The sequence below is a fragment of the Pyrgilauda ruficollis genome, unplaced genomic scaffold, assembly GCF_017590135.1.
Source record: "Pyrgilauda ruficollis isolate IOZ18807 unplaced genomic scaffold, ASM1759013v1 scaffold56, whole genome shotgun sequence".
Taxonomy (NCBI): domain Eukaryota; kingdom Metazoa; phylum Chordata; class Aves; order Passeriformes; family Passeridae; genus Pyrgilauda; species Pyrgilauda ruficollis.
The window spans coordinates 4,662,037-4,688,694 of record NW_024527266.1 but is presented as its reverse complement, the minus strand read 5'-3'; the positions used below and the strand labels follow the sequence as shown (position 1 = coordinate 4,688,694).

General features: G+C 43.8%; 1 protein-coding gene across 3 annotated transcripts; it reads right to left on the bottom strand.

The window, feature by feature from the left end:
* Positions 1-1,817: 1,817 nt before the first annotated feature.
* Positions 1,818-24,497, bottom strand: TEF (TEF transcription factor, PAR bZIP family member). 3 transcript variants are annotated; one of them, XM_041481385.1, is made up of 5 exons: positions 24,192-24,497; positions 13,445-13,771; positions 11,748-11,968; positions 10,896-11,107; positions 1,818-8,960 (listed from the first exon to the last, which is right to left on the bottom strand). In XM_041481385.1, exons 1-5 carry the CDS (start codon positions 24,292-24,294, stop codon positions 8,939-8,941), a joined length of 885 nt encoding a protein of 294 aa, XP_041337319.1. In that variant the 5' UTR covers positions 24,295-24,497; the 3' UTR covers positions 1,818-8,938. The 3 variants fall into 3 exon arrangements, with proteins under 3 accessions (XP_041337319.1, XP_041337317.1, XP_041337318.1); XM_041481383.1 differs by lacking the exon at positions 24,192-24,497 and adding an exon at positions 19,384-19,710; XM_041481384.1 differs by lacking the exons at positions 1,818-8,960; positions 24,192-24,497 and adding an exon at positions 19,384-19,703 and having other exon boundaries at positions 8,980-11,107.
* Positions 24,498-26,658: the final 2,161 nt, after the last annotated feature.

Below are 26,658 nucleotides of genomic sequence, written 5' to 3'. Positions count from 1 at the left end.
CAAGCTGGATGCATATTTTGGGAATAAAGCATACAAGAGCCAGTTTTGATCATAAAAATTGTGATCAGGCACAGAGGGATAAGGTACATGAACTCACCTCTTGCAACATCTGGAATACTGCCAGCAACTTTCCACTCCACCTCCCAAGCCAGCCTCTTTCACCTCCTTTCCTTATGGGAGGAAGGCTAGTCCCATAATTACTCTTTTGCAATTATTTCCCAGGGACACCCCACCCACTTAAGCACATGTCTATCATAGCTATACCATCAGCTTCTGGCTTTACTCTCTTATTGTCAGTCTGCTCTCCATTTCCTCAGCAGCCTGGGACACATTTTCTCAATGGTCATGTCCAGCCAGCAACCACAGCCAAGAGCAAGCAAAAAGCCACAAGGTGCTTGGCAGAGGCAGCTCTTGCACATTTCTCAACCATGGCATTCCATTGCCGCTATGGAGTGCTACAGACCCAACTGGAGACAGAGCCTTTCTGATCTTCTGTGGATCTGGTGTAGCCAGCAGGAGCAAAAATGAGTACCAATGTATCTAAAGTCCCAAGATCAGCAGATCTTCCCAAAACACAACAGGGAGAAGGCTGAGTAAGCAGTTGTCATATTTCAGATCACTAATAGCTGCAACATTTCCCAAAGGGAACTAGTAATATAATGTGCAGAGTTAGTACATTTATAAACTCACTCCCCACCCACCCAAGAGAACATACAAGCTCCCTGAAAAGAAGGCAGTGTAACAAACATTGGTGCTGCTGCCAGCTGATATCCCAACAGGGAAAAAATGCCAAATATCCTCCATTGTGTTAAGGCCATGTAACACCAGAAGGTGTTACATGTAACATGTAACGTCCAGCACAGCCTTGGATGCACTCAGTTTCTAAGGCAAATCCTTGGCTTGGTCATGTCAAGTCCTTGGCCTTTGGTATGTAGTATAGGTCAAGCCCCTCCCTCTAAAGAGGAAGGGTTTCTGCTTTCATAAACAAATTGCCTGGGTCACTGATCCTGCCATGGCTCCGGAAGACAGCCAGAGAAAAACACCTCACAGACAATTTGTTTGTTCCTTGCCACCACCCTCCATCACTAATCACCCAAGATACCTTTTACAGAAGTGAAGATCCAACAAAGATCCTTACTGCAGTTTATCTAGAGATTATAATGGAGCATCAGTGATCTTGTCTACCTTGAAAGCATGTGTGAGAGGAAGTGAATATATAGAAGACACAAATTTCTTACCAGGTTGAACTTCAATTACCAGCTGTTGGAAAAACAAAAAACCCCAACCACCAATGCAAAAAACAACGAACCAAGCAAAACCCTTAACAAATCAACCAACCAACCAAGGTTTAGTTAAAAAAATAAAATAGAAAGGTAGAAAAAGCTGTCCTCATGGAAAAAAAAAAAAAACTTAGTTATTCAGAACCTTACTTCTTCCCATGAAAAAAAAGTAAAATTCTGATTACTCTGTGGATGTTCTGAGCCCCACCATAACAAAGCATGGCCCGAATGTCTGTGGCTGACTTGTTCTCAGATTTTTCCCCCTACCTGAGAGTTCAACCAAGAGTCATTGCAGGACAAACACAAAACCTTGCAATGCTTTTGAAATCACTTAATCCAGAAAATAAAAGCAGGGAATTTATACCTGTTACCAGCACACTTAACACATGGAAAATGCACAGCAAGAACCTGCTTCCAAAAGGTGATCAGCTGCTTTAGTGTCTACCAACTTCACTGCAATTGCAGGTGTGATGATGGCAGTGGAGCTGTACACCACACAGTATGCTATCTAGAGAACAAAATTACTGGATCTCAGCATAGTGGAATATACATTTTATTTCTTAAAAAGGAAGGGTACTAACAGAATTTAATACAGTCAAAATTTTACATTTTAAACAAAAGCTTTTCTTTTTCTTAAAAACCAGTTACGAGCAGAGAGGTGAGAGGATTTAAACTACTCACAAAATCCAAGCTGAAGACTTTGAGAATTCAAATCTGTGGTTTATACATTTAAAAAAGTGTAATAAATGGAAATATAAAATAATACCAACTCTGTAATAGTGAAATGCCCTTTCCTCATTAGATTGCTGTTTAAGCACCTTTATTTTTCACCCATCAGCTGCCAGGAGTGTTTAGGCTTATGTACAAAATAAGCAGTTTGGGACAGAAGATTCATATATAAATTAAAACCATTTATGGCAATACAGTTTGACCCAGCTGCTTTACAAGCTTTATTATCACTTTCACTTCTATGGAATTTTTCAGTCAGGATGATCTCAAATGCTCTTGATGGACTGCTTCAAAAAGCAGCTACATATACAGGAATTATATAGACAACCTCAAGGAGGAGACATCCAAGAGATTAAACAACTTAACACACAGTAAAACTAAGATCAGATTTATATCTTATATAAATACTGTGCAGATTTATCATCCATCCCACTGAATGAATGGGACAGATCAGTGTCACATCTGAAGACAAAAAAATACTTTTATCCAAGAGGCAACAGAATTTCAGGCCAAATATAGCAGATAGGAGTTCCCTCAAATTATTCAGTTAAAAACTGTATGTGTCTGAAAAAGCTTAACAAGAACAGAGTTTTCAGAATAACTTGCACATTTGCTTAGCTGTTTCATAGCTATTTTACAGCCTAGAGACACTGAGAGAGGAGGAAAGAAAATAGAAGAAAATAAAGAGAGATGCCGTTGTCTCTGCCCACTATAAAAGATGTGGCTTTGTCATTTATGGAACACTGCAGACACAGCTGTTACTAGAGAGGAGACTGCTCCAGTACAGCATTAAAGACAAAGTTACATTATGGCTGGAGAAAGTGTCATCACAGGCTAATCTCTTTTCATGAAGGCTGATGGATTAATCTCACCTCCTCCTCAAAACCCAAGCGTTCAGATTTCCTAGCAGACTACTTATGATTCTTACTCCACTGTTTTCTATTTTTTTTTTCTTTTTAACACAAGATAGAAAAGGTCATGAAAGCTGATGAAAGGTCCAGCTGTGCAGCATCCAGTGAACATGTACTAAGTCATTAATCACTTTCTCTCTCTCTCTCTCCACACCACAACAGGGTTCCTGTGTAATCTACGTACATAATGGAACTAATAAAGATGTAGACTATCTAGGTCACAAATGAGCTTCAGTAACAGTCACTGCTGCACTGCAACTTGCTGCAGTCTGGCTGAAAGGTGGAGACAGATCTGTTTGAGCCAAAAGAGAGAACAGTTAAAAAAACCACACCCAACAAAAACCACCCAGCTTTAGTTTTCTTCAGTCACTAAAGTTTACAAATAATTTAATATTGCTACTTTCCAAATGCTACTCACAAACAAATCAACTGTCCAGCTAACGGGATGGGAAGAGTACTATTATGAATGTAATCAGTGACTACTGTTAAAGAAAGACTGGAAGAGAATCAGTTCCCTCAAAATCTTAGTTTCTCTGCTTAAGTAGCTCATTATTATTTTTAAAACATTTTTTGTTGATAAAAAGCATCACAACTAGACTAGAATTCCACAACATCAATCTTTGTTTTGATTTCTGTAGTTCTCTAGGAAAGAAATAATCCCAAATCAAGCTACATGAAGCATTAACAATATTCAGATATTACAATGGAAGCACTTATTTATTACTTCATAGAACAGATTAGTTTTAAAAGTGTATTTACATGTTCTAAGTTATACAAAATACAGTATTCCAATAATTATGTTTATCACCATATTTCAGACAACTTCACATCAAAGTGCGGAGGATGCATCCATCCCTGATCCTGGCCAGTAGCGAGCGCTCACCCCGGCGTGACAGGCGAGAGCTGCTATTGTGCCCCCTCGAGAAAACAAATCCCACCATCCCTTCTCACTGAAACATAGCTGCAGATCTAGGAAAACATTCAGGCAGGGACACGAGCAAGGTTTGTTGAGACCCACAGACCAAAATCACATGCCTTAATTTACTAGACGTATGTGAAGTACATTTTAAAGTTTTTTACAGATGTTGTACAGCGAAGGGCTTCTGCTCATGCCTTAGTTAGGAAAATGAAGTAACAAGGGTTTTGGCTATATAACAGGCACCCAGATTACACTTAATATCAACAGCCCTATAACTACAACTGGACAGTGTTCTAAGGACACAATTCTGCAGCTGACTGCCTGGGCAGAGCTTCACATTCAATAACAGATCCTGTGAAGTCCACATGGTTCTCTATAGATATAGGGCTCTTCCCATGCAGAAATGACAGCAGAATTGAGGCCTTAAAAGATTGGGGCCTCAGGTAGTAGTTTCCTCATGAGACAGCACTGACCAGGTCACATTAGCAGGTCAAGTCCCAGCGCAACAGCACACTTAGTTGAAGCAACAGCTATTTTTTCATGCCTTTCTGCAGTAACTCTTCTTCCTATCTGTATATTCCTTTCACTGCTTTCTGGACTGTGGAAGTAGGATCAAGACAAGGAGATTCCCAAGACCTAAACAATTACTTATCTTCAGTATGATGCTAAACTGAGGGGATCCAAATTGGCCTAAAATTGTAAACAGTGAGGTGTCAGTTTTAGCAATTTCACTCAGGTCAGACTCTTGCATTACTCTCCTCTTTCGTTCTTTGCTCTCCTTGCCAAGTATCTATGTCTATCTATCTATGTATGTATCTACTCCAAGGATTCCTTTTTCCCTGTAGGTGTCTGAACTTCCAGAAGTTTGCATTGCAAAAGTGACTCGAGAGGGATAGCGGACTATCAAACAAATTACATCTGTATATCAATCTGCATTATGATGAGTTAAATCACTGTAATTTCTCAATTAGCATTATCTTAGCATCTCCACAGATATTTAGTTAAGCTTATTCTGCCTTTCTCCCATGCTTCAACTGTGAGTTTATCTATCTTCACCATGTTACAGTGGCAGATATACAGACCAGAGTAATTATGTGAACATCTAGAAAGTCAGTCTGAGTCTTGTAGTGCTGCAAAGGCACAACGCTAGCACTAACAAATGATTTTGCTCTTTATGGATTTGGGTGTATGTTGCCAAAAATATGAGATTTATGCCCTAAGATAAATTTGCATTTCTCGTCTTGTGCTTAGCAGCTAAAACTAGAAGGGTGAACAAAAGCCTGTCTGCATTTTACAAAGGCCTGAGATACCTTCTCTCTCACTAAAAATGAAAGCACCTGATCACAAGGAACAAAGTCCTTTTATGCTCAGATGGCTTACAATACTGAAGCAGCAATATTCTCCTCTGTGCAGGTCTATTATTTTTGCTATCTACCAAAAAAAAAAATTCCGCATCATTGGTTTTATTACAGTATTCCCAAAGCTGCTGGGCTTCCGCTGCACCTCCCAACTTGAAATTGATTTGGTACAATTAGTAGCGGGCCTGCAGATAATGCTGAAAGTGATTTCTAGTTAAAATACCTTGGGCTTTCAAACAGCACAGCAAGGAAATGGAGAATTGTCAGAAAAGACATAAAATGTTACTGCAAAAAGACGCTTAGCAAAAAACCAAACAACCCAAAATCATTTCTTCTCCAACACAAGTTTATAGTACACTACTTTTTCACTCTGTCCATGAAGGACCAAAAAAAGCAGAGTTCAGATTATCTGAATATCAAAACTATCCGGACCAGTTTACCAACACTACACCTGCAGTCTGAGATGTATCCACCTGATCCCAGCACAGAATGCTTCAGAGTAAAGCAAAGACACCCAAGACTCCAGCACTTGCTAAAACTTTACAATAACCATGTAAGAGTAAAGACTTTTTCCTGTGGGAGTTAATGAGATCTTTGTTACTAGCTTCAGTAGGAACAGATCTTGGCAACAGGTGAAAGATTAAGCTTCTTGGAATTTTTAGACACAAACCCACTATACGCAGATTAGATCATCATGTATGAAAGCAATACTGTATTAAAAATTGCACATTATTTATTCATAGCTGCTGTCTTCTATAGAGTAAAACAACACTCACTGTCCACAAATTTCATCCACAGTTTATAGATTTTCTAAGTTAGTACTATGAAATGGCCATGTGGTGTCAATCTTCTTCCTAATGAAAGTACAGTTGTCACGAGCTGCTCTCCTTCCCGGCAATCCCTGCAGTGATGCTGAAAGATGCACATGCCCTTTATTCTCTCCCCTTGGAAATGGTCCCTTTGTGGAATGGGGTAGGCTGGCATCAGGCAAACTTATGGCCTCTACAGAGTATGTTCCAAGGCTAGAGAACTTCAAAGCCTAACAGTGTCAATTCAGCATCTTTTAATATTCAAACTGAGCTAAAAGAATATTTGTCTTCTTATGATCACTAAGAAAACATACCCAAATTGTCACTTACAGATAGGATTGTCACCCTAGTCAAAGGAACAAAATGATATAGCAAGTAATTCCAAGAGGAGCAGAAAGCTCTGGAGCAATAAATTTAACTTCCTGAGACTGCAAAAACTGAGAAAGAAATTCAGAATTGCACAGTGTTTTCTGTCTGGCTATATCTGCACTCCTTTAAATAGTTACTACCTTCTCATCTATGTTTAAAGATACTGCTTCTTAATAACAACACCACCAAATTCTCCAGCTACAAAAGTTGAGCTCCACTCACCCTAAAGTGCGATTTTCCAGTTTTGCAACCTGTAGACACATGAATCACAGATTGTGCAAATCTGCATTGTCCTACAGGGAAGCACAAATGTTTGCTAACAGTCTTCTCTGAAATAAAAGATCTAATGAACATTCACTGTTAGTTTCCACTGTGTAAGCTTTTAAGATAACAAAAATAAAACAATAGAATTGCACATGCTAATCTCAATGACTGAATATATTTTGCTGTTAAAATGTCATGACATACTGTAAAACCAAATCCTGTACACAATATGTAAGTTATTTAAAAGATATTCCTAAGCACATTAGGATCCAAATGAAGCAACTCTTTGCCCAGTTATTTAGCTTTTGGCTTTGTGATTTAAACAGGAAGCATGACGTTTAAGAACAGCCAGGGCTAACTGAAAATTTAGAAATTATAACTGAAAAAAGTTGCTACATTTACATGCTGTCATGGTTGTTTGTTTTGTTGCTGGTTTGCTTTTCTTAATTAATGGTTTAGGCCTTTATCACCAAAATAAAGCAAAAACCATAATATACCAGAAAATATCAGTCCAAATCAGCAATACAGGTAGAGATATATGCTGCCATATCAGCAACATGGAACTAAGATATTTGTCTATTTGATAAAAATATCCCAAGATTATCTCAGAGCTTTATAATCCCAAATTACAATAATACACTTATAGGTATACTTTGGTAACCAGCAAAAATTAAAAACACTTTCTTGACTTCAGTACATCATCCATTAAAAATGATAGGTCAAAAACTACATTTAATATATAAGCTCTGTACAAAGGTTATGCTGTTAAACACTGGTTATGAATCCTTGTTTTGTTTTTTTTTTTTTGTTTTTGTTTTTTTTTTAAATTAAGCTTACAATATTAGCTGCTGCTTCTCACATTTTTCTCTTTGTATTTCTGCTCTGAACTTAGGGGTAGAATCTCTTGGGTAAACACGGAGTCAAAATAATTTTTCAATATGGTAGCACTGAGCTATGCTGGTTACTAGTCATGCCTCATAATTTTGGCACTTGTGCTTCAGAAAGCTTTCAAGGTTTTTTTTTTTTTGAGGTGTATGCTATTCATCAATCTCCTGGCATGAACACACTCCTGTCTTATTACAAGCTCCATTTTGGCTACAAGCATGGCCCTGTACTCCTTTCCTAGAAAGTAACTACTCTTGTTCTCCCCACACAGATTTAGCTCTCAAGCTTCCTTAATATAAGAGCAAATTCTTGTTATGCTGATGAAATTCTTACGACAGAACTTCCACCTACTTCCTCCATCTTCTAAACACAATAAACATCTCCACAATCCATCCAAGCTTTCATCTACCCTCCCACACCAGCACAAGGGTCTTCACTCTTAAGCTGCCCATTGTAACTGTGGGATATCATTGGTGTTTCACCTTCAGCACCACAGTCGTCCTGCAGTCAAGAGACAGAAAATGGTAATATGGCAACTAATAGCCATTGTTTTCCTGGATCTAATACTCATTCGGTAGTTTCAGACTGCCAAAAGATTTGGAGATCAGCAGCTCAGAATAGCACCTTTTCCATGATTGCTAAGTTGTTAGCAGAAGAATAGATCCTTTTCCAGCAAGATACCATAAAAGAAAGTGAGCCTCATAAATTAAATAAAGGAAAAGGCAGGTTACAGCAGTGTAGCTGTGGAGCAGGAAAGCCACCGACGTGGTTTATTACATGGGTCATTTGATAGAGGTTTATTACTCTCTGTATGGCACACTGTGGTACTTTCTGGATTATTTCAGTACATCTGCTGTAATCTTCTGCACTGAAGTCTCTCACATTTTGGGCTGCTGTCTTCCCGTTGTCTTTAGCTCTGCACTCACAGTACTCCACAATACGCTACACTGTACCAGGAGTGAGCCGCAGTATTAAATAAAATTCATTATACTGCAGGGAAAAGAGTCTTAAAATATAGCAGTTCTTTATATATACAGACACTTTCATTTAAAACTCCCTCTCTTCTTCCACTCGAGTGCCAAAATGAAGTCACTATTCACACAGGCTGTCAACAGACTTTGAGACATGAACTTTGAGTGTCTTGACAAAACCCCAGTAGGTAAGCTTATTGTAGTTCATAGTTACAGTGAGAAAGACAGATAAGAAAGCCATATACAGAATTAAGGAGACTTTGCACTTTTCATCATGCCCAGCCCTGGGTAGTCAGATGGGGTACTTGCAGGCAAGGAGGCAGGCAGGGTCATCATCAGTTGTTTGTGTTGGGACACCTCATAGATTTCACTGCTCACTCTGAAGACTGGCGATTCATGTGTGCTTTTTACTTTCTTTGTTTTTAAAAGTCTTTAAAGTTGCATCACTCGGAATCAGATAAGTCACTTTAAACAAAGCAAAGTGTTAAGTGTGACAATTTATTTATAACATACTTCCCACCATCACCACCACAAACCACCCTGTGAAAGAAAAAACCCCTGCTGAAAGAGTGACAATTTTTAGTATGTTTGAAAGAAATTAGACCAACACCGCATCAAGAGCCACTCTAGTCAAATTAAGAGCACAACAGCGGGGGGTCGGGGGTGGGGAGAATAGTTCAAAGCATACATTAGGTGTTGTGGATTAGCCTGCTTCTCCACTTCCTTAAGAATTCAACATAAAATTCCTCTAAACTCATAATTTCCACATTATGTTTAAAAGACAAGCTAGTCTTTAGCATAGAAAAAAAACCCCTAATGCTTTTCTAATGTATTTTCAGATTTCAATAGAGGAACTGCAACTACCCGCAACATCACCATCCCACATTTACTCCTCAATATAAATATTATCCCAGGAAGTATAGCCTAAGAGTTCTGACACAGCCACTATCTTAAGACAGCTTCTCTTGTTAAGAGGACTTCTAGACATATACTTCTGGTAAAGCTTCTAGTTCTTGCAGTTGTAGGTCGTGTAGAAGGTCTCAACATCACACACAGCATATTTTTTCTTTTAACACCATAAATTGTTGAAGCAGTGTTTGGTGCTGAGAACAGATTACTTCCAAGAGGGTAAGTCTTGTGTGCTAATTCTCTATCAGGAAACATGCTGGAGATAGAACCAGCAAGCGTGGAGAGACCAGATATACTGTTACTCAGGAGATAGTGAGGTAAACTGTTCGCGTTTATAGTGGGTGCAGCTTATCCCATAGTGTGTTCACGAGGCAAAGGACCAAAACTCTTTCTCAACCTCTTGCACAACAGGTAAGGTGCAGTAAAATAACAGTGGCTTGTTTACTTCTTTAAAAAAGCCCCTTCTTTCAAAGCATAAGGTGCTGGCCATTTTTTAACAGCTGGGACTCAAGGTTCAGCCTAATGAGCCAGACCTCTTTTTCTAAATCTCCCTTACTTCTCAGTTAAGTGCAACATGCTGCTTTATCAGCAGTTCAAGAGGGAAGACCCTCTAAGGAAAAAAAGGAGGGGTGGTGGTAGAAATACAGTCTAGAACCCACATCAAATTATTTTGTCCACAAATGTAAAGCGAGTGATTCACTACTGCTCTCTCTCCTTGGTTTCTGCAAGTCATCCAGGATTAGAACCTATCAAGACATTTAGACAGCATTGTAATCTAAACTGCACTGACTCCATTCTGCATAACATTCATAGATTAACCTTGCAGTACTTCTGTTTTTACAAGAAATTGAATGTTTTCCTGTCTTCCTGTCCTAAAGGTTCTCCTATTCCTCTTCAACAGGAACAGAGTTCTATACAATGGATACTTTATAGTGCCTTTGAATGGGAGAGGAAACAAATCATGATGCTGCCCAGCAACATCTATTTATATCCTAAAATTATGTTTTACACTTTTAGTGGGAGGGGGAGGTGGAATGGAGAGGAGAAAAGAGCAAGAGTTTGAAAATTAAACAAAACAAAACAAAAAAAAAAGGAAGAGAGAGAGAGGAGAGTCTGCTAGGCTCTTTCTCCACTTAAAAATGAAGGTTAGAACAGATAGCAAAAGCTCTCTCCAGTCTGGAGGGATCCATGTTTATTTCTCCAGACAGGTGAATCTGTTCAATTGTATGACATCAGAAAATGTTCTATCAGTGTTGAAAACAGGGTTCTAAATATGGACACTAAGATTTTGGACAACAGAATGATCAGGAAAGGGCCTGAACGAGTTGTGCCAACAGAAACAGGGCTTGTTTGTGTTTTGTTGGTTTCTTTCTAGTGTAGATGCAAAATGGCAAAGCCTCCATAAACTTTATTTCTGGGAGTCTCTACAGAAGGCAGAGAAGTCTAAGAGGCTAAAACAAAGAGCCCTAACAAGGAAAAGGGTGTGCTTACAAGGGTCCGTATCTGGTCTCGTATTTAGAAACAATGTTCTTGCATCGTCCCACTTCCTTGCGCAGCTCTGCCACCTCCGTCCTCAGGGCTGTATTTTCTTTCTCAAGAAAGGCCGCCCGAATTGTGATCTGATTCTCCTTTAATCGCCGAGCATCACGGGAACGCTTTGCTGCCACATTGTTCTTCTTTCGCCTTGTCCAGTATTTTTCATCCTGTATTAAAAAAAAAGATGCCAAACTGACAAGTGTTTTGGAGACACCTCTTTACTGTATAATGATATTCACACTGACTGCTATATTGAGGAATCTCCTCCACAGGTTTGCAGGGCTCTGAAATCAAAATGGAGACCACGCAGTACTGTAAGATTTCATCTTTACACAAGTCTTCTTTTAGGATTAACCAAGTGCATTGCTAGAACTACAGAGATTTAGAGACTTGGGTATTAAGAAGCTGTCCAACTGAAATGCTTCCTTTACTTAGTTTCAATTCAGGAGTGAACTTTTACATAAAACCACCTGTTCTGTTGTCTGGGTTGCTTAAATCCAGATTAGACACAATACTGGGCAAATATAGACAATGGCCTTCGAAAGTGCAGGTGATGAGGATTTGACTTGATAGTTCTTCTAATTTCTGTGTATAGCATGATCAGTTGCTCCTTGACAGTAATTAGCTCATGATACCAAAACCTGCAAACCAGCAAGCACAGCAGTTGGCTTGCCAATTCTATTCTTGGCAGTGCTTCTGCCCAACCATGTAGGTAAACTGCATTAGCTCCGTATGTCAAAGTGTCTGAACAAAGAGTCAGAAACTTTTATCAAGGCCTAGAAGAGTTTGCAGCAATAAATCTGTTACCTTTTGCTCATCTGGGACAAAAACCTTCTTGGCTTTTTTAATCATAGGTTGTGGTTTCAGGTCCTCTTCAGTAAACTTGTGTTTGCGAGGATTGAAGAGCTCACCACCAGGCACACTGGACAGCACTAAATCAGCAGGATCGGGGTTAAAATTCACCTCAACTTCTACGCAGTCAGGATCAATGGGGCTGGGAGTATTTCTCTCATTTTGTGGTGGGGACTCTGGCAACAACAGGAGAAATTACAATACACTCAGCAGGATGAAGGGAATCACAAAGAAGCCAACTTTATTGTCCTGTGGTGAGAAATATCTAACAGAATTAGTTGGTGCTTCCCTGAGGCGTGGTGGGTGCTGTACTGCTGTTGGTACAGAGCAAGAGTTCAGTCCAGTCTGTAATATAACTCTAGGAGCATATGCCAGAATAAAGACATGAGTAGACAGATGCAGGACAGGAGTTAATACCTCCTTGGCAAAAATCACATGCTTTGCACACATAAAAAGCACCTTCAGCAGCAGTAAGAAGGGAGAAGCTTGTATCAGCCTGGTTTTCCACCACACAAATCCTCACAGAAACAAGCCTGCCCAAAGACCCCAGTCCCTGGGACCTTCGAAGGTCAGACAAGTAGACTTCCAAACAACTGACTAAATAAAGGAGGATTTGCTACAAATGCAACAGCATTCTTCTTCTTTGTCACATAGAAATAAATGCCCCAGCAGTGAAGTCTGACACTGGTAGTGTTGATATGAGCTTTATCATATTAATCTATTGTTTGCAAAACTTCATACACATGAGTTGCAAAACTGCATGTCACTGCAACGTGTAGTAGTGATCAATAAGTAAGTTTTGCATATACCACCTAGAAAAAAGCCACACCCTGTAACTTATGGAAGGGGCTCCATGCTATCTTTCCCACAGATTCACAAAAGAGGTCCAGAACAAAATACTTTCTGTAAAGCTTGCTCACAAAATAGTACTGTGATGGCTATCATGTTTAAACTCCAAACCTAGGGCAAACTGAGCGGCTGAATTCTTTAATAGAGAAGATCTCTGTACTACAAATGAAGTTTCCTACTACCATTTAAGCACAGTTTTGTTTGTCTGTTCCTCCATTCCCACTTCAAAGCACCACAGAACATCAAACTGCATCATTAAAACACCTTTTCCAAGTATCTGTTTTCACATTTCCCAGGCTACCACAAAAAAGATCGTTTCATTGTTTTTCTGTTTAACATTGTTATTTGAGATACATTAAGTTCACATAAGTTCACCCAACTAGACCAAGGTAGAAGAAATTACTTGTGACAAGTTATCAAATCTGTTGTAAAATAACCTGAGAAAGTACTTTCTCAGCTTGTCCAGCTTCTTACTATATTAGCAGTACCAAGAAAGCAAATACTTTATGTTGCTATTTCAGCTCTTATAATTTCAAAAGCAAAGCAGATGGAACACTGATAGACAAACAGACTGCACACTGATAGACACTCCTTCTTTATAGGACAGGAAGAGGTAAAGAAAAGCAGAGGCAGCATCTTGGTGAATTGACACATGAACTAAGGCTCTATATTGAGCATGTTTAAGTGTTTAACCTGCCACAGCAAACACTGACACGTTAGCATATCTCCTCTTTGATCTAAAGAGACACCTTTTAATATGAGAACAACGGAAGTCCCTCAGAGCCCCATATTATTCCATCTACCTGTGCTGGAGGCTGCTTCAGATTGCTGGTAAACTGCAGTGGAAGAGGATGATGCAGGAGAACCAGTGGAAGCACCAGCAGATTCCTTCCCTTCCAGCTCAGCCACAGGCAAGAGTGGATTCTGGTTCAAATCCAGGTGAGTAGGGCTGGAAGGAATTCCATTTTCCAGCAGGAACTCATCCAGATCCATGTACTCCAGGTGGAAAGACTCGCCATCATAAGGAATAGTTTTGTCCCAAATGGGTGGCATGAGGGAAGCTGAGACTGCCATAGTGCTGGCAGCTGCTGCCTCATCTTCTTCAAGCTTTATTTTCTCCTTCTCTTTATCTGAAAGATACAAGTAGGTCACTGTACAAGGCGAAACACAGGAGAGACTCAAGGTTTAAGAGTCCAACAAAATCCCCATGAAAGGAAATTCAGAAAGCTCATGGTTCTGCCTCATGACGTGATCTGGAAAACCAGATGTTGAAAATCAACATTTACATATGGAATGCTCTAACCCCCAGTGATGGCTGGGCCACAGGCAGCTGAGCAGCCTTGCAGAGCAGCATGTTTGCTGTGATAGCTTACCAAGGGGAGATGAAGTGCTGCATGGAGCTGATTAACCAGTCACTGCAAAACAGCCTGGTTTTCACATACCCATCTCAGAAGACAACAAAAGTGAGTGTCCCTAAGCAGGATTACATGGGGAACCATTAAGAAATTTCTGAGGAAGCAGAGTAGCTTATTCTATGCAAAAAGAAGGAAGGTGCAGAACAATAATTTAAATACAAACGGGAGAGGAATATGCGTTTTTAGATTACATTTGAGAATCAGTCAAAAGGTCCATAGGACACCAGAGACCTGGATGCCTATTGTTCAGCATTTTAGAAGCATTTCTCTCTGAAATGACTCAGCATGTCCACAGAAAGCATTTTAGCTCCAAGTGCTGCTCACTATAGATAGCTCAGAGTACCTACATACAATTTTCACTCTTTGGGGAGATGTCTAATAAGGCACACTCCCACATCACACCCCCAAGTCACAAGAGACTGATGAGTTTTTCTCCATTTACTGTGCTACAGTGCACATATTACAGAAAAATGGCTGTTTCTATGTTCCCCATAGCTACTGAATCTTAACAATTGTCTGGGACAGAATCCAAGCAAAAAACTCAAGTTATGGAATAATTACATAATTTAAGAGATAAAAATAAGCTGGCAGAAAAAAAAAATTAAAAATCCAAGTAATTTTTCTGATCCAGTTCTCCATGCAGTTCTATCAGCAGTGAAGGAGGCATTCCAGAAGCAGTGCTAGTACTGCCAGCACTGAGCCAGCACTGCTGTCAAAAGGAAGGGACAGTCACCAGTTGTACCCTAATCACTGCAAACTGGGCATTACCATGGAAGCCAACAAATACTCAGTTCAATAGAACAGGAACTCCAAGGACATACACTGGACCAGTTTGGATCTCCAGTATTAAGAGAGATTAGCCCAACAAAATGCACCAATCTTTGGCATTAGGGTTTTCCAGGCTGGATACAATATGCTAAAGGAGCATTTTTCTTTATCGGGGGTGGAAGTGGGGGTGAAACTCGGCTCTAAATCAGAAAAGCCTATTTATATAAAACCTATTCTGATAAAAGTGGCATTCCTTCCGCTGTTGCCTTAGCTGGTGTGGATCTGAGACTGAAAGAGCTTTTTATGGCTTAAAGAACAGTGCTGCCATACAAAGTAAATTATCTACCGTATTCTGAATATTTTATACAAAAAAAAGATACTGATTTTAAACCAAGCAGCTGAGAAAGTATTCAACAGCCACCAGCTTGGGATCAAGAGCAAGCACCTAAAGGACACATTAAATTCAGACCAGTGGCTCCTGGACCTAAGCTTTGGTAATATCACCTTGCAGCTTTTGGCCTTCTCCTTGCCACTTCACACTGCTCCCTCTGAACCGCCATCTTCCAGCTCCTATTCCTGCTATAAACTCCTTTTCATGGGGAGTTTGCAACTTTCCTACCCTTTGCTTGGGTAAAGCAAACATGCAGGTTAACAGTAATGATGTAAATAACCAGAATGTTTCTAAACAGCTCCTACTTGAAGCCAGTAAAGAAACAGCATCTACTCCGTATATAAGGAGGATTTCCCTTACTACTGGAGCACACCCTGCCAAATTGGAACCAACATTTCACCTGTGAGTAGAGATTGTGTACTCCCCAACATTTCATAGTGCCCAGCACAACCAAACCCAGATTTGCACTGGATGTTGTGGATGATATCCTAGTAAAGAGAGTACCAAAACAAACCCAAGCAACAGTAATGAATTATTTGTAGACAACTATTTTTAATTAGCATGATTAAAAAATTGTGAAATGTCAAGTCAAAATGTCAACTAAAAAGAAAAAAAAAATTATTAACTCTTGAAGACAGTACACCATTATAAGTTATGCCAGTTTTAATATAAACCAACAGTGCTTTTTTTTGCTTTTTTATTCGCTGTTTTGCAACAGCTAATACAACACCCTCCAAGACAGGACAAAAAAAAACCCAACTGATTGTTAGACTGAATGTAAGGCTTAAAAATATTTTTCAGAAGCCAGATGCTAAAAAGACTACACTACTGGCATATGTGGCTCTTGTCAGATCTTTTAATGCCTTCTGAATGTGCATGATCATCCTGCTGTCCTGCAGTAACCTGGAAACACTGTGGTTCCTCCAATTTCCTCTTGTGATTGTCCCTGGCTCACACCAGATTAGATCCTTCCACCACGTGAGAAAAGCATCTGAAATTTTTGTCCTTTTGCTACAAGCTGACAACTCAGCAAGCACTGGGCCCCCAGTACTGTCTTTGTTTAGCTATGCTGTCTCTCTCTCTCCTCCCTCACTTCTAACAGTATCTGAAATAAAATAGCAGAAATTAACACATATTAGGAGCTCATCTGTTTCAAAGATGATACATAACATGGTAAAACCTTTGTATGATCATTTTTGCATTGATGTTTCCCCACGGGCTTTCTTTCTATTCATTTAATCTTTATTTCTGCCACACAACATCCTGCTTGGGTGCACAACATCTAATGAAACACTAATTAACTTCTTGCATCTTGAGGGGGAAGTTTCTGCCTACCTCAGCACAGAGACCTGAAAGATTAATTCTCTTAAGATATTTATAGTGTAAACAGGTATTACCTGACAGTAGAGCTGCAGTATCCTAAGAGGCTCCATTTGCAGCGATTCAAGGTCACCCTGATAAATCTGGACTGTACTTCTGCAGATGATGGCTCATGTCTGATTTAGCCCCCTCATTCTGCTACTGTGACCTATTAACTGGGCTGTACATTTGCTGTTAACAGTGAGGACACCATTTGTGCACAGTGCCTTAAGTGGACCATTCCAGTTACTGAACTGTTGGAAATACTTCTGTTTCAACCAAAAGCAGCAGCATGAAAAGAGCTCTATTCCCTGTCCTGGTTTTTCCTCAAAACCAAAAAACCAACTAAACCAAAAACCAACCAAAAGATTTTGGGCAGCACGCTGTCAAGAACTAGCCCAACCACAAACAGAACAAATACTTATTTGACAAACTTCTTCTTGTTCACCAAAAAAATATTGTCAAATTATACTGAAATCACTATATATAATATATATATATATATATATATATATATATAGGTGGATTGCTCCATAAATCTTTAGTCCCACTTGTGAGGATGGAACAAGCAGGCTGCAGAGCTCCCTGTCCCTAATGCCCATTACTGTGATGTTTGCTGAGGCATTTCTCCTGCCACAGCAGCATGCAACTGGTGATTAAGGCATTCTTTGGAGTGTATGCAGCAGCTCCTTACTAATGGAAGAGACCTACACTCCTGCTCCAGAACAATAATTGCCTTCCCTTAACCCACAGGACTTTTCCTTTTTTTATAAAAATATCATTATTTTTATTTATTTAATCCTTACAACGTACACAACAGCAACTCCCAGCAAGGCTGTGCCTGGTCCATGGCAGGGCATTCAAGAGGATGGCATTCTGCTGGAACTGGATGACCTCCCTCCTGTGTTGCTCAGGAGGATTAGAAAGCTGCTTGCTTTGACTGGGTAGTCAAATTATTCACAGCAGTTGGAAAACCCACAGGTAGCTTGCAGAGACTACAAATGGACAGACACTGCAGCTAGCTGATATAATTCCTTACAGAATAAGAGAGAAAATTGTGGTTTTGTCAATAGGCATTCCAGACAAAAGTGCAGGGTCTTTTCTGAAAAGGTTTGCTGAAAATGCACCACTGGATTAAGTGAATGCATAATTTTTTTACATTTTGAGTGTATCACTGTTAAAAGAACAGAAAATAATCAAGGACCCTCTAAAGTCAGTTGAGTCTCAAGCCTACTGACAAGTCTTTTGTAAATCAGGAGTAATTACCTGCTGACAATGAAGGCATTCTTTCTTTTGTCTTAAATATGCAAACAAAAAAGGTATCAGAGACCAAAATAAACAGAGAGCAACAAGTTCCACAAAGGGTGAAGTGAAACAGAACAAGGTGAACTAAAGAAAACTATGGAGAAATTTTAAGAACAAGAACAACCTGAACTTTGTCACACCATGAATGGAGAGGGATAATCAAGATGAAATGGACTCTCTAGCAAGCTTCAGAGGCTCCAGCTGAACACCTTCACGAGCTGGAACGGGGTCATCTAGTAATCAATCTAGTATCAAATGTTTCTAATTTTAGAAAAATGCACTACCTCCCAATCACATTAATTTCAGAATTTTACATCTCCATAGGCCACATCACATGATTCTGAACACAAAAATCAGCCCCAAGACAAAGTCACTGAATCCCTATCAGCAATCATACATGAACTGAAATTGCCCCTGCTGGCACTAATGTCTTTAAAAAGGACTAGGTGCAGAAATATCTTAAGAAATCCTATTATTTTGTAGATTCAAGATTCTGTGTGCTGCAGCATCCTGCACCATAGCAACATAACTAAAACCTTTATCACAAGCTGACTTATTTTTCTTTTTTTTAGCAGAAAGGAGAAAAATATAGTCTCCAGAGTCACAAAATGGATTTGAAGGGTATTGTGCAATATTAGACATGCAAGGTAGGTAGGATCCTCACTGGCAACAATCTTGCCAACCTTGCTTATGCTGTGGTTTACCCTGGATGTTGTCTACTGTTTCAAAAAAAATATTTTGAACCTCAAAATTCGTAGGTGTAAGGACTTCTTTTATTATACACCAGTACACTGGGCATTACAGCAGTGCAGATAATGCTGAGCCTTCCTCGAAATGAAACTGATACTTAGAAAGGCAAAAATACTGCCAGATGAGAAGGAGGGAAAAAAAAAAAAAAAAAAAGGAAAAAAAAAGCCAAGAAAAAAAGAAAGTGCTTCATCAGCACCGAAGACTATAAGCACTGATATTTACACAGCTGCTGGCCACATCAGCAGCGGCAGAGAGGCAGCTCCAGCCCATGCAGGGCTGCATGTGCAGGCAGTCACTCATACCCTTATGGATTATCACCGAACCTAATCTGCGGGGATCCGCTGTTTACTCGTGTGCCATCGGGCAACTTCCCAGCAATTAAGGTCAAGCAAGACTGGAAACCTTCTCACTGCTGCTCCCAGCTACGCGTCTACAGGCGGGGGAGGCTGCAGAGAGCCGGGGGACTAAAACCAGCGTGTCACGTCTCGGCTCCTGCCAACCGCTCGCTCCCGCAGCGCTGGGTTCTGCCCAGCGCAGGCACCTACACGCCCCGGAGAGGGCGATCCCTGGGAGGCGGGGAGCGATCCCGTGCAGCCGGCTCTTGGCTCGGCCGGCCAGGGGGGCGGAGGGAGGGAGGGACGGGGCGGAGGGAGGGGGCCGGGTCCGAGCCACGGGGCGGGAAGGGGGCGGTGGGGGTGGATAACCGGGGGGCGCCGCGCGCTCCCGCTGCCCCCGCGCGCGCCCCCGCGCTCACCCAGGCGCGCCTCCCGCGGCGGGTTCTCCATCAGCTTCTTCAGCACCAGCGGGAACGCGCCCGCCAGGCCCCGCCGCTCCTGCTGCGCGGCGGCCCCCGCGCTCCCCCCGGCTGCAGTGGGCTCTGGTCCTCCCGCCGCCGCCGCCGCCTCCTGGTGCGCGGCGCGGCCGGGCATACTCCCCGCGGGCGGGCGGGCTGTCAGCGGTCACCGGCGGCGCGGGGCTGCGGCGGCTCCCCGGGACCCGGCGGCGGCAGCAGCAGCGGCGAAACGCGGAGCGAACGGCGCAGGCGCAGCCGGCTGACGCCCGGCGCGTGCTTCAGTATTCATGAGCTCCGGGGCCCCGCCCCGGCCCGGCCTCTCCGCGCCCCGGGATTGGCCCGTGCCCCCCCGAGGGGGGTGGCCCCGCGCGGACAGGCCCCGCCTTCCCCGCCCTGCCCTCCCCGCCGCCTGCGCGGGCACGCGCCCCCCGCCCGTCAGGGCACGTGCAGGGGCGGGGCCCCAACGGAGCTCATTAGCATTCGGAGCCCCGCCCCCTCCCGCTCCTCCCGCGGGCGCTGCGTCACCGTCAGGAGGGCGGAGGAGGCGGGGGGCGGCCGCGCGCGTGGGCGGTGGAGGCCGCGCGCCTCCTGCCCCTCGGCGGTTGCCGCCGCCCGGCGCTGCGTGAGGGGCCGCGACCCGCCGGGCGCCCGTGAGGGCCGTCCCGGCAGCGCGACGCCTGCGGGCCCCCTCCCCGCCCTGTCCCGGCGCCAGCGCTCCCGCCCGCCCTTGCATATCCTCATTTAGGATCCCGAAATCACCTTTCGCGCGTGCCTGGATTAATCTCCCTCCGTCCCACACGATGCCCGCAGCGGCGTGCCCTACATAACACGGGCAGCGAGAGGGACTTCACTGCAGTGCCGGCATGGGGGAAGGGAGGAGAGGCCGCCTTTCCAAATTGTCATGATCACAAGAAATTCTTGTGTTTCTCCAAGCGGCTCCCTTGCTCTAGCAGCAAGGATGCCGTGCTGGGATTTAAGCTGCTGAACACACGAAGGGAGCAAATATTGCCAAGTTCGGTCCCGAGAGCACAGGTGGATACTGAGGAGCCTCTCCCACAAATGAATAAATTCGCAGAAGTGTCATGCTGCAGCCACAGGCTTCTCCTGTCAGCAGTGGCTGCTCTCCCCTCGGCAGGAGGGGCTGCAGCGAACCTTCCGTACAGGGATGCGAGCCGGGAAAGGGAGGGATGTGCTCCGCTGGGATCGGCCCGTCTGCATCCAACTGAGCCCGAGAGCAGAGGCATTCCCATACGTGCCAGCAGAAAAAAAAAGACATCTTCCTCTCAGGTAGGCACTTGGGCATCTGCTTGGTTGAACTTCCCTGCCACAAACCTCAGACATTTCATTTAACTGGCAAGGCATGATGTTACCCGATCCCTTACTAATAAACCCTGACGGTCTTTGTGACAAAAAAAAAAAAAAAAAAAAAAAAAAACAACCCAAACCCCCCAAAAAAAAAAAAAACCAAACCAAACCCCCCAAAACAACAACAACAACAAAAAACCCTTAAAATCAGATCTAAACCCTTCTCCACATGCCCCAGGAAAAGGAATGGATTTGAAGTCACACAGGGAAGGTGTTTTTCTCCATTGTCTTACTGCAGTGAGGACCAGGGGACATCTCCACCCAACCTGGGCAGATGTGGAGCTGCCCTACCCAGCAGCTACTTCTCTTGCGTGGGCTGGGAGGCCCAATCTGCTCCCTCCTTCACAGGGAATGACTCCCGATGCAACTCCTGCACACATGCTGCCCAACGGGAAGCTTGGAAAAGGACACCCGGTTAGTATAGGCTGCAACGGCGCAGGTTAATGCATCATTTATCAAGGCTGATAAATCCAGTTGCAAGAAGCAGGCAGAGCAGGTCATGCTCCGCTGCCCAGTGTGCTCCAGGGCTGCTACGTGCCCCTCCATGGCCTCCCTCCGCCTTGCCAAGCTCAGCTGGCAGGAAGAAAAGGCACATGTGTGAAAGGGAGATGCCACTTCACAGAGGGTAATGAGACACAGATGTCAGACCACACACGACAGAGGCAGCACACACAGCTCGGCAAGGGGCAGCAAGCCCGCGGTGGTGCTTTTGTCTAGGAAACAGCTACTGATAGGTGGTAGATAAAGAACACAACCAAGTGAGGTCACAAAGGAGCAGCTTCTAGGCAAGTAGACGCAGCCAAAGTGGGGCAGGCTGCAGGCTTCCCATTCAGTTGTGGCTCTCATGGTCACTTTGTTCCATTGTTGTCAGTGCTGGTGGCCCCCAAGGATGATGCTGTGCCTCAGTACTGTGCAACACTCCTTCAAGGAACAGGGTCTGCGCACACCCCCCCTGCAGAGCTCAATGGCAGCTGCTTTGCTGGGTACTGTCTGTATGAGGGGAGCTTGTTAAAACCACTCAGCAGCTTTTACTCCAGGGCTTTTCCCTTTAGGTTGACCATGTTCTTCCTCCAGCACATTTCCACCCATACTCCACTGTACTAAGTTTTGTTCTGCACCACCGTGAGTTGTGACTTTCCTTGGAGAGAGTCTAGACTACACAGCGTTAGCTGCTCTTCCCAAAGGCCAGGAGGGAGGGAGTTCCTGAGGAACATTCCTGTGGGTTGCTTCTCACATCACCCTGCTCCAGCATTAACACTGCCCTGCCATCTAGGAGGGAGGCTGCCCTGAGAGCTTTTCCTCACTGCCTCTGGGGATTAGGTACTCAAAGCAATTGCCAACAGAAAGCAGGCACTGTACCACAAGCTTTACTTCTTGGTTAAGCTGGGATCTGCCTGGGATTTTTACATTTGCTTTCACTCTGCAGCGGAGAAGGAAGAGTGGAGGACAATGAGACGTGAGGAGAGGAACGCAGCGGCCTTGGCTGTTACTGCTGGGAGTCTTGTCAGGGCCAGATGATACAGAACAACCCAGTTCTGGGGTGCAGCAGGGAGGGAGGCAAGTGATAAGCAGCTCACTGCTGGGCACAGGGTGTCAGCAAGCCCCACCGGGAGGTTTGAATAGCAGAATAGAGAATTTCAGAAAGAGGCCTAAGAACTAGCAAATCCAGATGAGTACTGTCCAAGTATGGAGACCCAGAAGGAGAGAACTGAGCTCTGTGGGAAGAGGGCCATGATGGGAATGCTGGTCTGGAGAGGAAGGCGGAATAATAAAGACAGTTCTGAGGACTACGGGAAGTGATGCAGAAAGGCAGGGTGGTCCTGGAGCTGGGGAAGAAAGCTGCCACAAAACAGCACTCTCAGCTGCCAAATAAGTCACATTGAGTTAAGACTAAATTATTCTCTCTTCAAATCATTGATCTCTCCTCTACCCCCTACTCTAAACAGATAGGTCTTGCCAGCACTCCTCCCTTGGATTAATTGAATCCACTTGGCTGTGGTGAGCAGAGATCCCAGAAAAGCAGCCAAACTCAGCTTAGCCACAGCAAGGCTCTGCACCATATGAGCTGCCCTTGGCTGTTATTGCCTCCTCCCAGACAGTTCCACTTTCTACCTGGGTACTGTCAGCTGGGAAAACATGCCCTGGTCCACACAAACAGTGGGACTTCATACAGTGCGGTATGTAAACACACCTGTTAGTGGGCAGTCTCAGCAAAGAAGAGAGAGAGCTCACAGGAGGCAGCAGCAATGTGACAAGATGAGCCCCTTAGGGGTGGGGCAGTTCCCCTTGCCCTATTTCCCTTTTCCACAGGGAGCTGTGCATGTGCCATAGAGCTCACTGTATTACAGCAGGTGTAGGCAGGTGCCTTTCCCTGCATGAATGCTTTACTGGCACAGGAGCAGCCTTTTCTCCCACTGACCCTGGAGCAAGAGCAGGGTCCCTCTCCACACTGTGTGTTTGGCTTTTCTGCTCCTGGGTTCTGCTGCCCCTCAACACTGCAGAGCTGCCTGGATGTCCTGGTAGCAACTTCCTAGAGAAGAGCAAGGTCTGTGCTTGTTTGTTTCTGTGAGCTCAACTCACTCATGCCAGACAGGCTTGTTGAGCTGAGGTGTTCCCACACACTTCCCAGCACTGAGCAGCAAATGTTAAAACACAACAACCAAAAAGCAGCTTGTCAAGGCTGTGTAGCATCCTATCCAAAACCAGAGAGTACTCAAGCTGTGTGATGGGTGCTTGGAGCAGACCCAGCATTAGCAAAGCCATCAGTGCAGCATGAGCAAAGTGTTCAGCACAGCAAAAACCCAGACTAAATAACCTCCTGGGTCCTTTCCATTTGTTTTCTAGGATGCTGCACAGAGAGCGAGAAAGCCTAGGAGTACAGAAGTGCTCTTGCAAAGAAAATGCAGCATTTGCTGTGTTCTCTGTCCCAGCTTTTCACTGATAAACAATTAAACAAAGTTTGCACAGTCAGCCTGCCCCATGCAGGCTGCGCTCTCTGAACAGTCTGAGTCTGGGAAAAGGCAGTGTCTGGAGACTTAGTGGTTATTAACCATAGGACAACAATCAGTGCTAATCCTGGAAGTCACTTCTATGTGAGCTTGAACATTTGTGCCCAAGCCTTTTCTGTGCATGAATCTTTGAGGGTTTCAAAGAAGTAGCTGAGCACAGAGATTAAAAGGATCAGGAGCTCAGCATGATTTTATAATCAATCCACTGCTGCCGTTTTCCTCCTAGCTGCACAACATGCACAGTGCCAGGACTCCCTGTCTGACTTGGACACTTTGGGGAAATGCACCCTGGAAGGGCTTGCTGCAAACAAGATCTGCCCCTTTCTCACCTTGCAACTGAAGGAGGGGATGAAGAAATCAAAACAGAACCCCCAGTACATATTTCCTCAATCCTACCTGTCATCTTGTTGGTCCAGGGCAAGGAATACTCCAGTAGGGACTTCAGGACTTCCGGAAAGTCCAGGGCAGTGGGGCCCCCAGGGTTGTTGCAGCTTGACATGTCCTGTCCTGGGACTGTGCCAGCAGAGCTAAGGGAGGGCCAGGTGCCTGGCCACCAACGTGACACCCCACTGTCCTGGGCGTTGCGAGATGGGCTCGGAGACACCCGGAGCGGGTTTGCCGAACTGCTCTGGCTGAGAAAAAACAAGGAGAATGGGAAGCAGCCTGGCAGAGATGCAGCCTGCCCGGCTGTCTTCACCTCCCCCTCTCCCACTCTGAAGTGGCCAATTGTGGAAATAGCTTGCAGCCTTGCAGGGCTGGGCTGGGCGCCTGGCCAGCGTGGTTTTACAGGGCTTCTCCCAGCCAATCCGGCAGCAAAGAACTGGGCCAGTTATCTAACTTTGCAAAGGCAGCACCCTTTTCCTTCCCAAGGTGTTATAACAAATACATGTGTCTGAAGGGGAAAAAAAGCAAGTGTGTGCTGTTAGGAGTGCACGTTGGCTGCAAACACAACAGGAGAGGGATCCTCTGATGCGTTCTTGGGAGGCTCTGAGGAGCTCCAAGCTGTGCAGGCTGTTACAGGGAGATCCACATGCTGTCTGCATCTGCCTGCTAACTTCTTAGCTGAGATGAAGATAGTGGCATTATTTGTATGCGATGCAACAATTACTGCGTGTCCCTCCTAAGTTAATATTGATAATAGCACAAGATTTCTTTCTTATAAAGTGTGCATCGTCCACAAAATATAGGAATTTTCTTCTGAAGTGCCACAGAATTTTATCAGGAAGCAAACAGCCTCCTCTTAGAGCAGTGATGTACGGGAAGAGAGTTCATGAACCCTGCAAATACCCTGGCAACAGCTGGTTAAGTAAGATCTTGAGCACACAAAGCCCCTCTTCTCCTGTCAGTGAAATTTTTAGCATGGAGAAAAGGACTGGATACAGGAGGATAAAGGTCTGATCCTCTTTTTCAGAACCTGGTGTGGGAAGTAGCATCTTACATCTGCTGTGCTCTTTTCTTTTGGTGAGTGTGGTATTTCAACAGAAGTGCCTTCATTTCTCAGTTTGTTCCTGTCCGTTTTGCCAGGCTCAGCCTTAGAGTGCCAGTGTGGGTTGGTAGAAACCAGGTATTCCTGCACTGGTCTGTGAGCCACAGCAATTTGACACAGCCCAGCAAAATCAGGCATGGTGTTTGGTTCCATAAGGAAATGCATTTGGTTTAACCCAGTAGAAACCAAAAAGAAGGAATTACCTAGCCAGGTTGGGTAGTTGAGAATTTGAGTTTAGCTGGAGAAGACTCGTGATCTAGATCCCAATCTAATCAGGCTCAGAAATCACACAATAGTTAGTTTAGTAGAATTTGTAATTATGATACAAGCTCTTCAGAGTTTGAGCCAGTCATAACCATCAGTGGTGAAGCCATTCAGGGAGAACCTGGGCTGTTACAGTGTTCTCCACCACCCAAAGCTGGAACCAGCAGAGTCTGCAGATGGTCAGTGCATTCTGGCTCCTGTAAGCAAGAGACACGATCACATCTCTCCTTCCTGGAGCACAGCCTGCCAGCCAGGAGATCCATGTCCTCACCTGAAATCTTCCAGTCCATCCAGTCATGCCAGGCATCATGGATGTTTGGGATAGCTACTGTCATATATGCCTAGTTTTGCTTCTTATCACAGCTGGCAGGGGAAAGTCACTGGGAACATGGTAGCTGTCCAGGGCCAGGTGCAGCTGGACCCCCTGATTTTGTCCCAGGCTCAAACTTGTTATGAAAGCTGAACATCTGACCACATGTCTGGAGGGACCCAAGAACTTCACAGCCACTGCTGCAGCAACTGACTGACATTTATGACTTCAGAAAATGAAGGCATTAATTCAAAGAAAATTCATAGAATCATGAAATGGTTTGGGTTGGAAAGTACCTTAAAGATAATCTAAATTGTCTCTTAGCAGTTTGAATTATTAGCCTGCAATGGACATCTCTAATTTTTTATCTAGAGGTCTGAGAGCAATGAGATGTACATCTCATCTAGTGTTTGCCATGTCCACAGTCTCCTACCAATACTGTATGTCCCTCTTGATTCAGAATCCCAGAACAATGAGCTCCTGCCCACCAGAAGAGCTTGGGTAACATCACTAGCTGGAAGCATCAACACCACCCTGTCTTCAAGCCCCAGGGAGTCAGAAAATATACTATGGATTAGAGTCATAGCAGTAGGGAATGTCCATGTCCCTGCCAAGGAGAGCAGAGCATTTGAGCTGCTTTAGTGAATGAAGTTGAAATGTTGTCTCTGGAAAGATGCAGGCATGGCCACAGATTGCATCACTTGTGCTGGCTGCACTGTTGTCAGATCAGGTATGTTTTTATTGTTTTTGTGATCCCATTTTAGTGGAGGTGCTGGCAGCTCTGCTCCAGCCATCACTCAGAT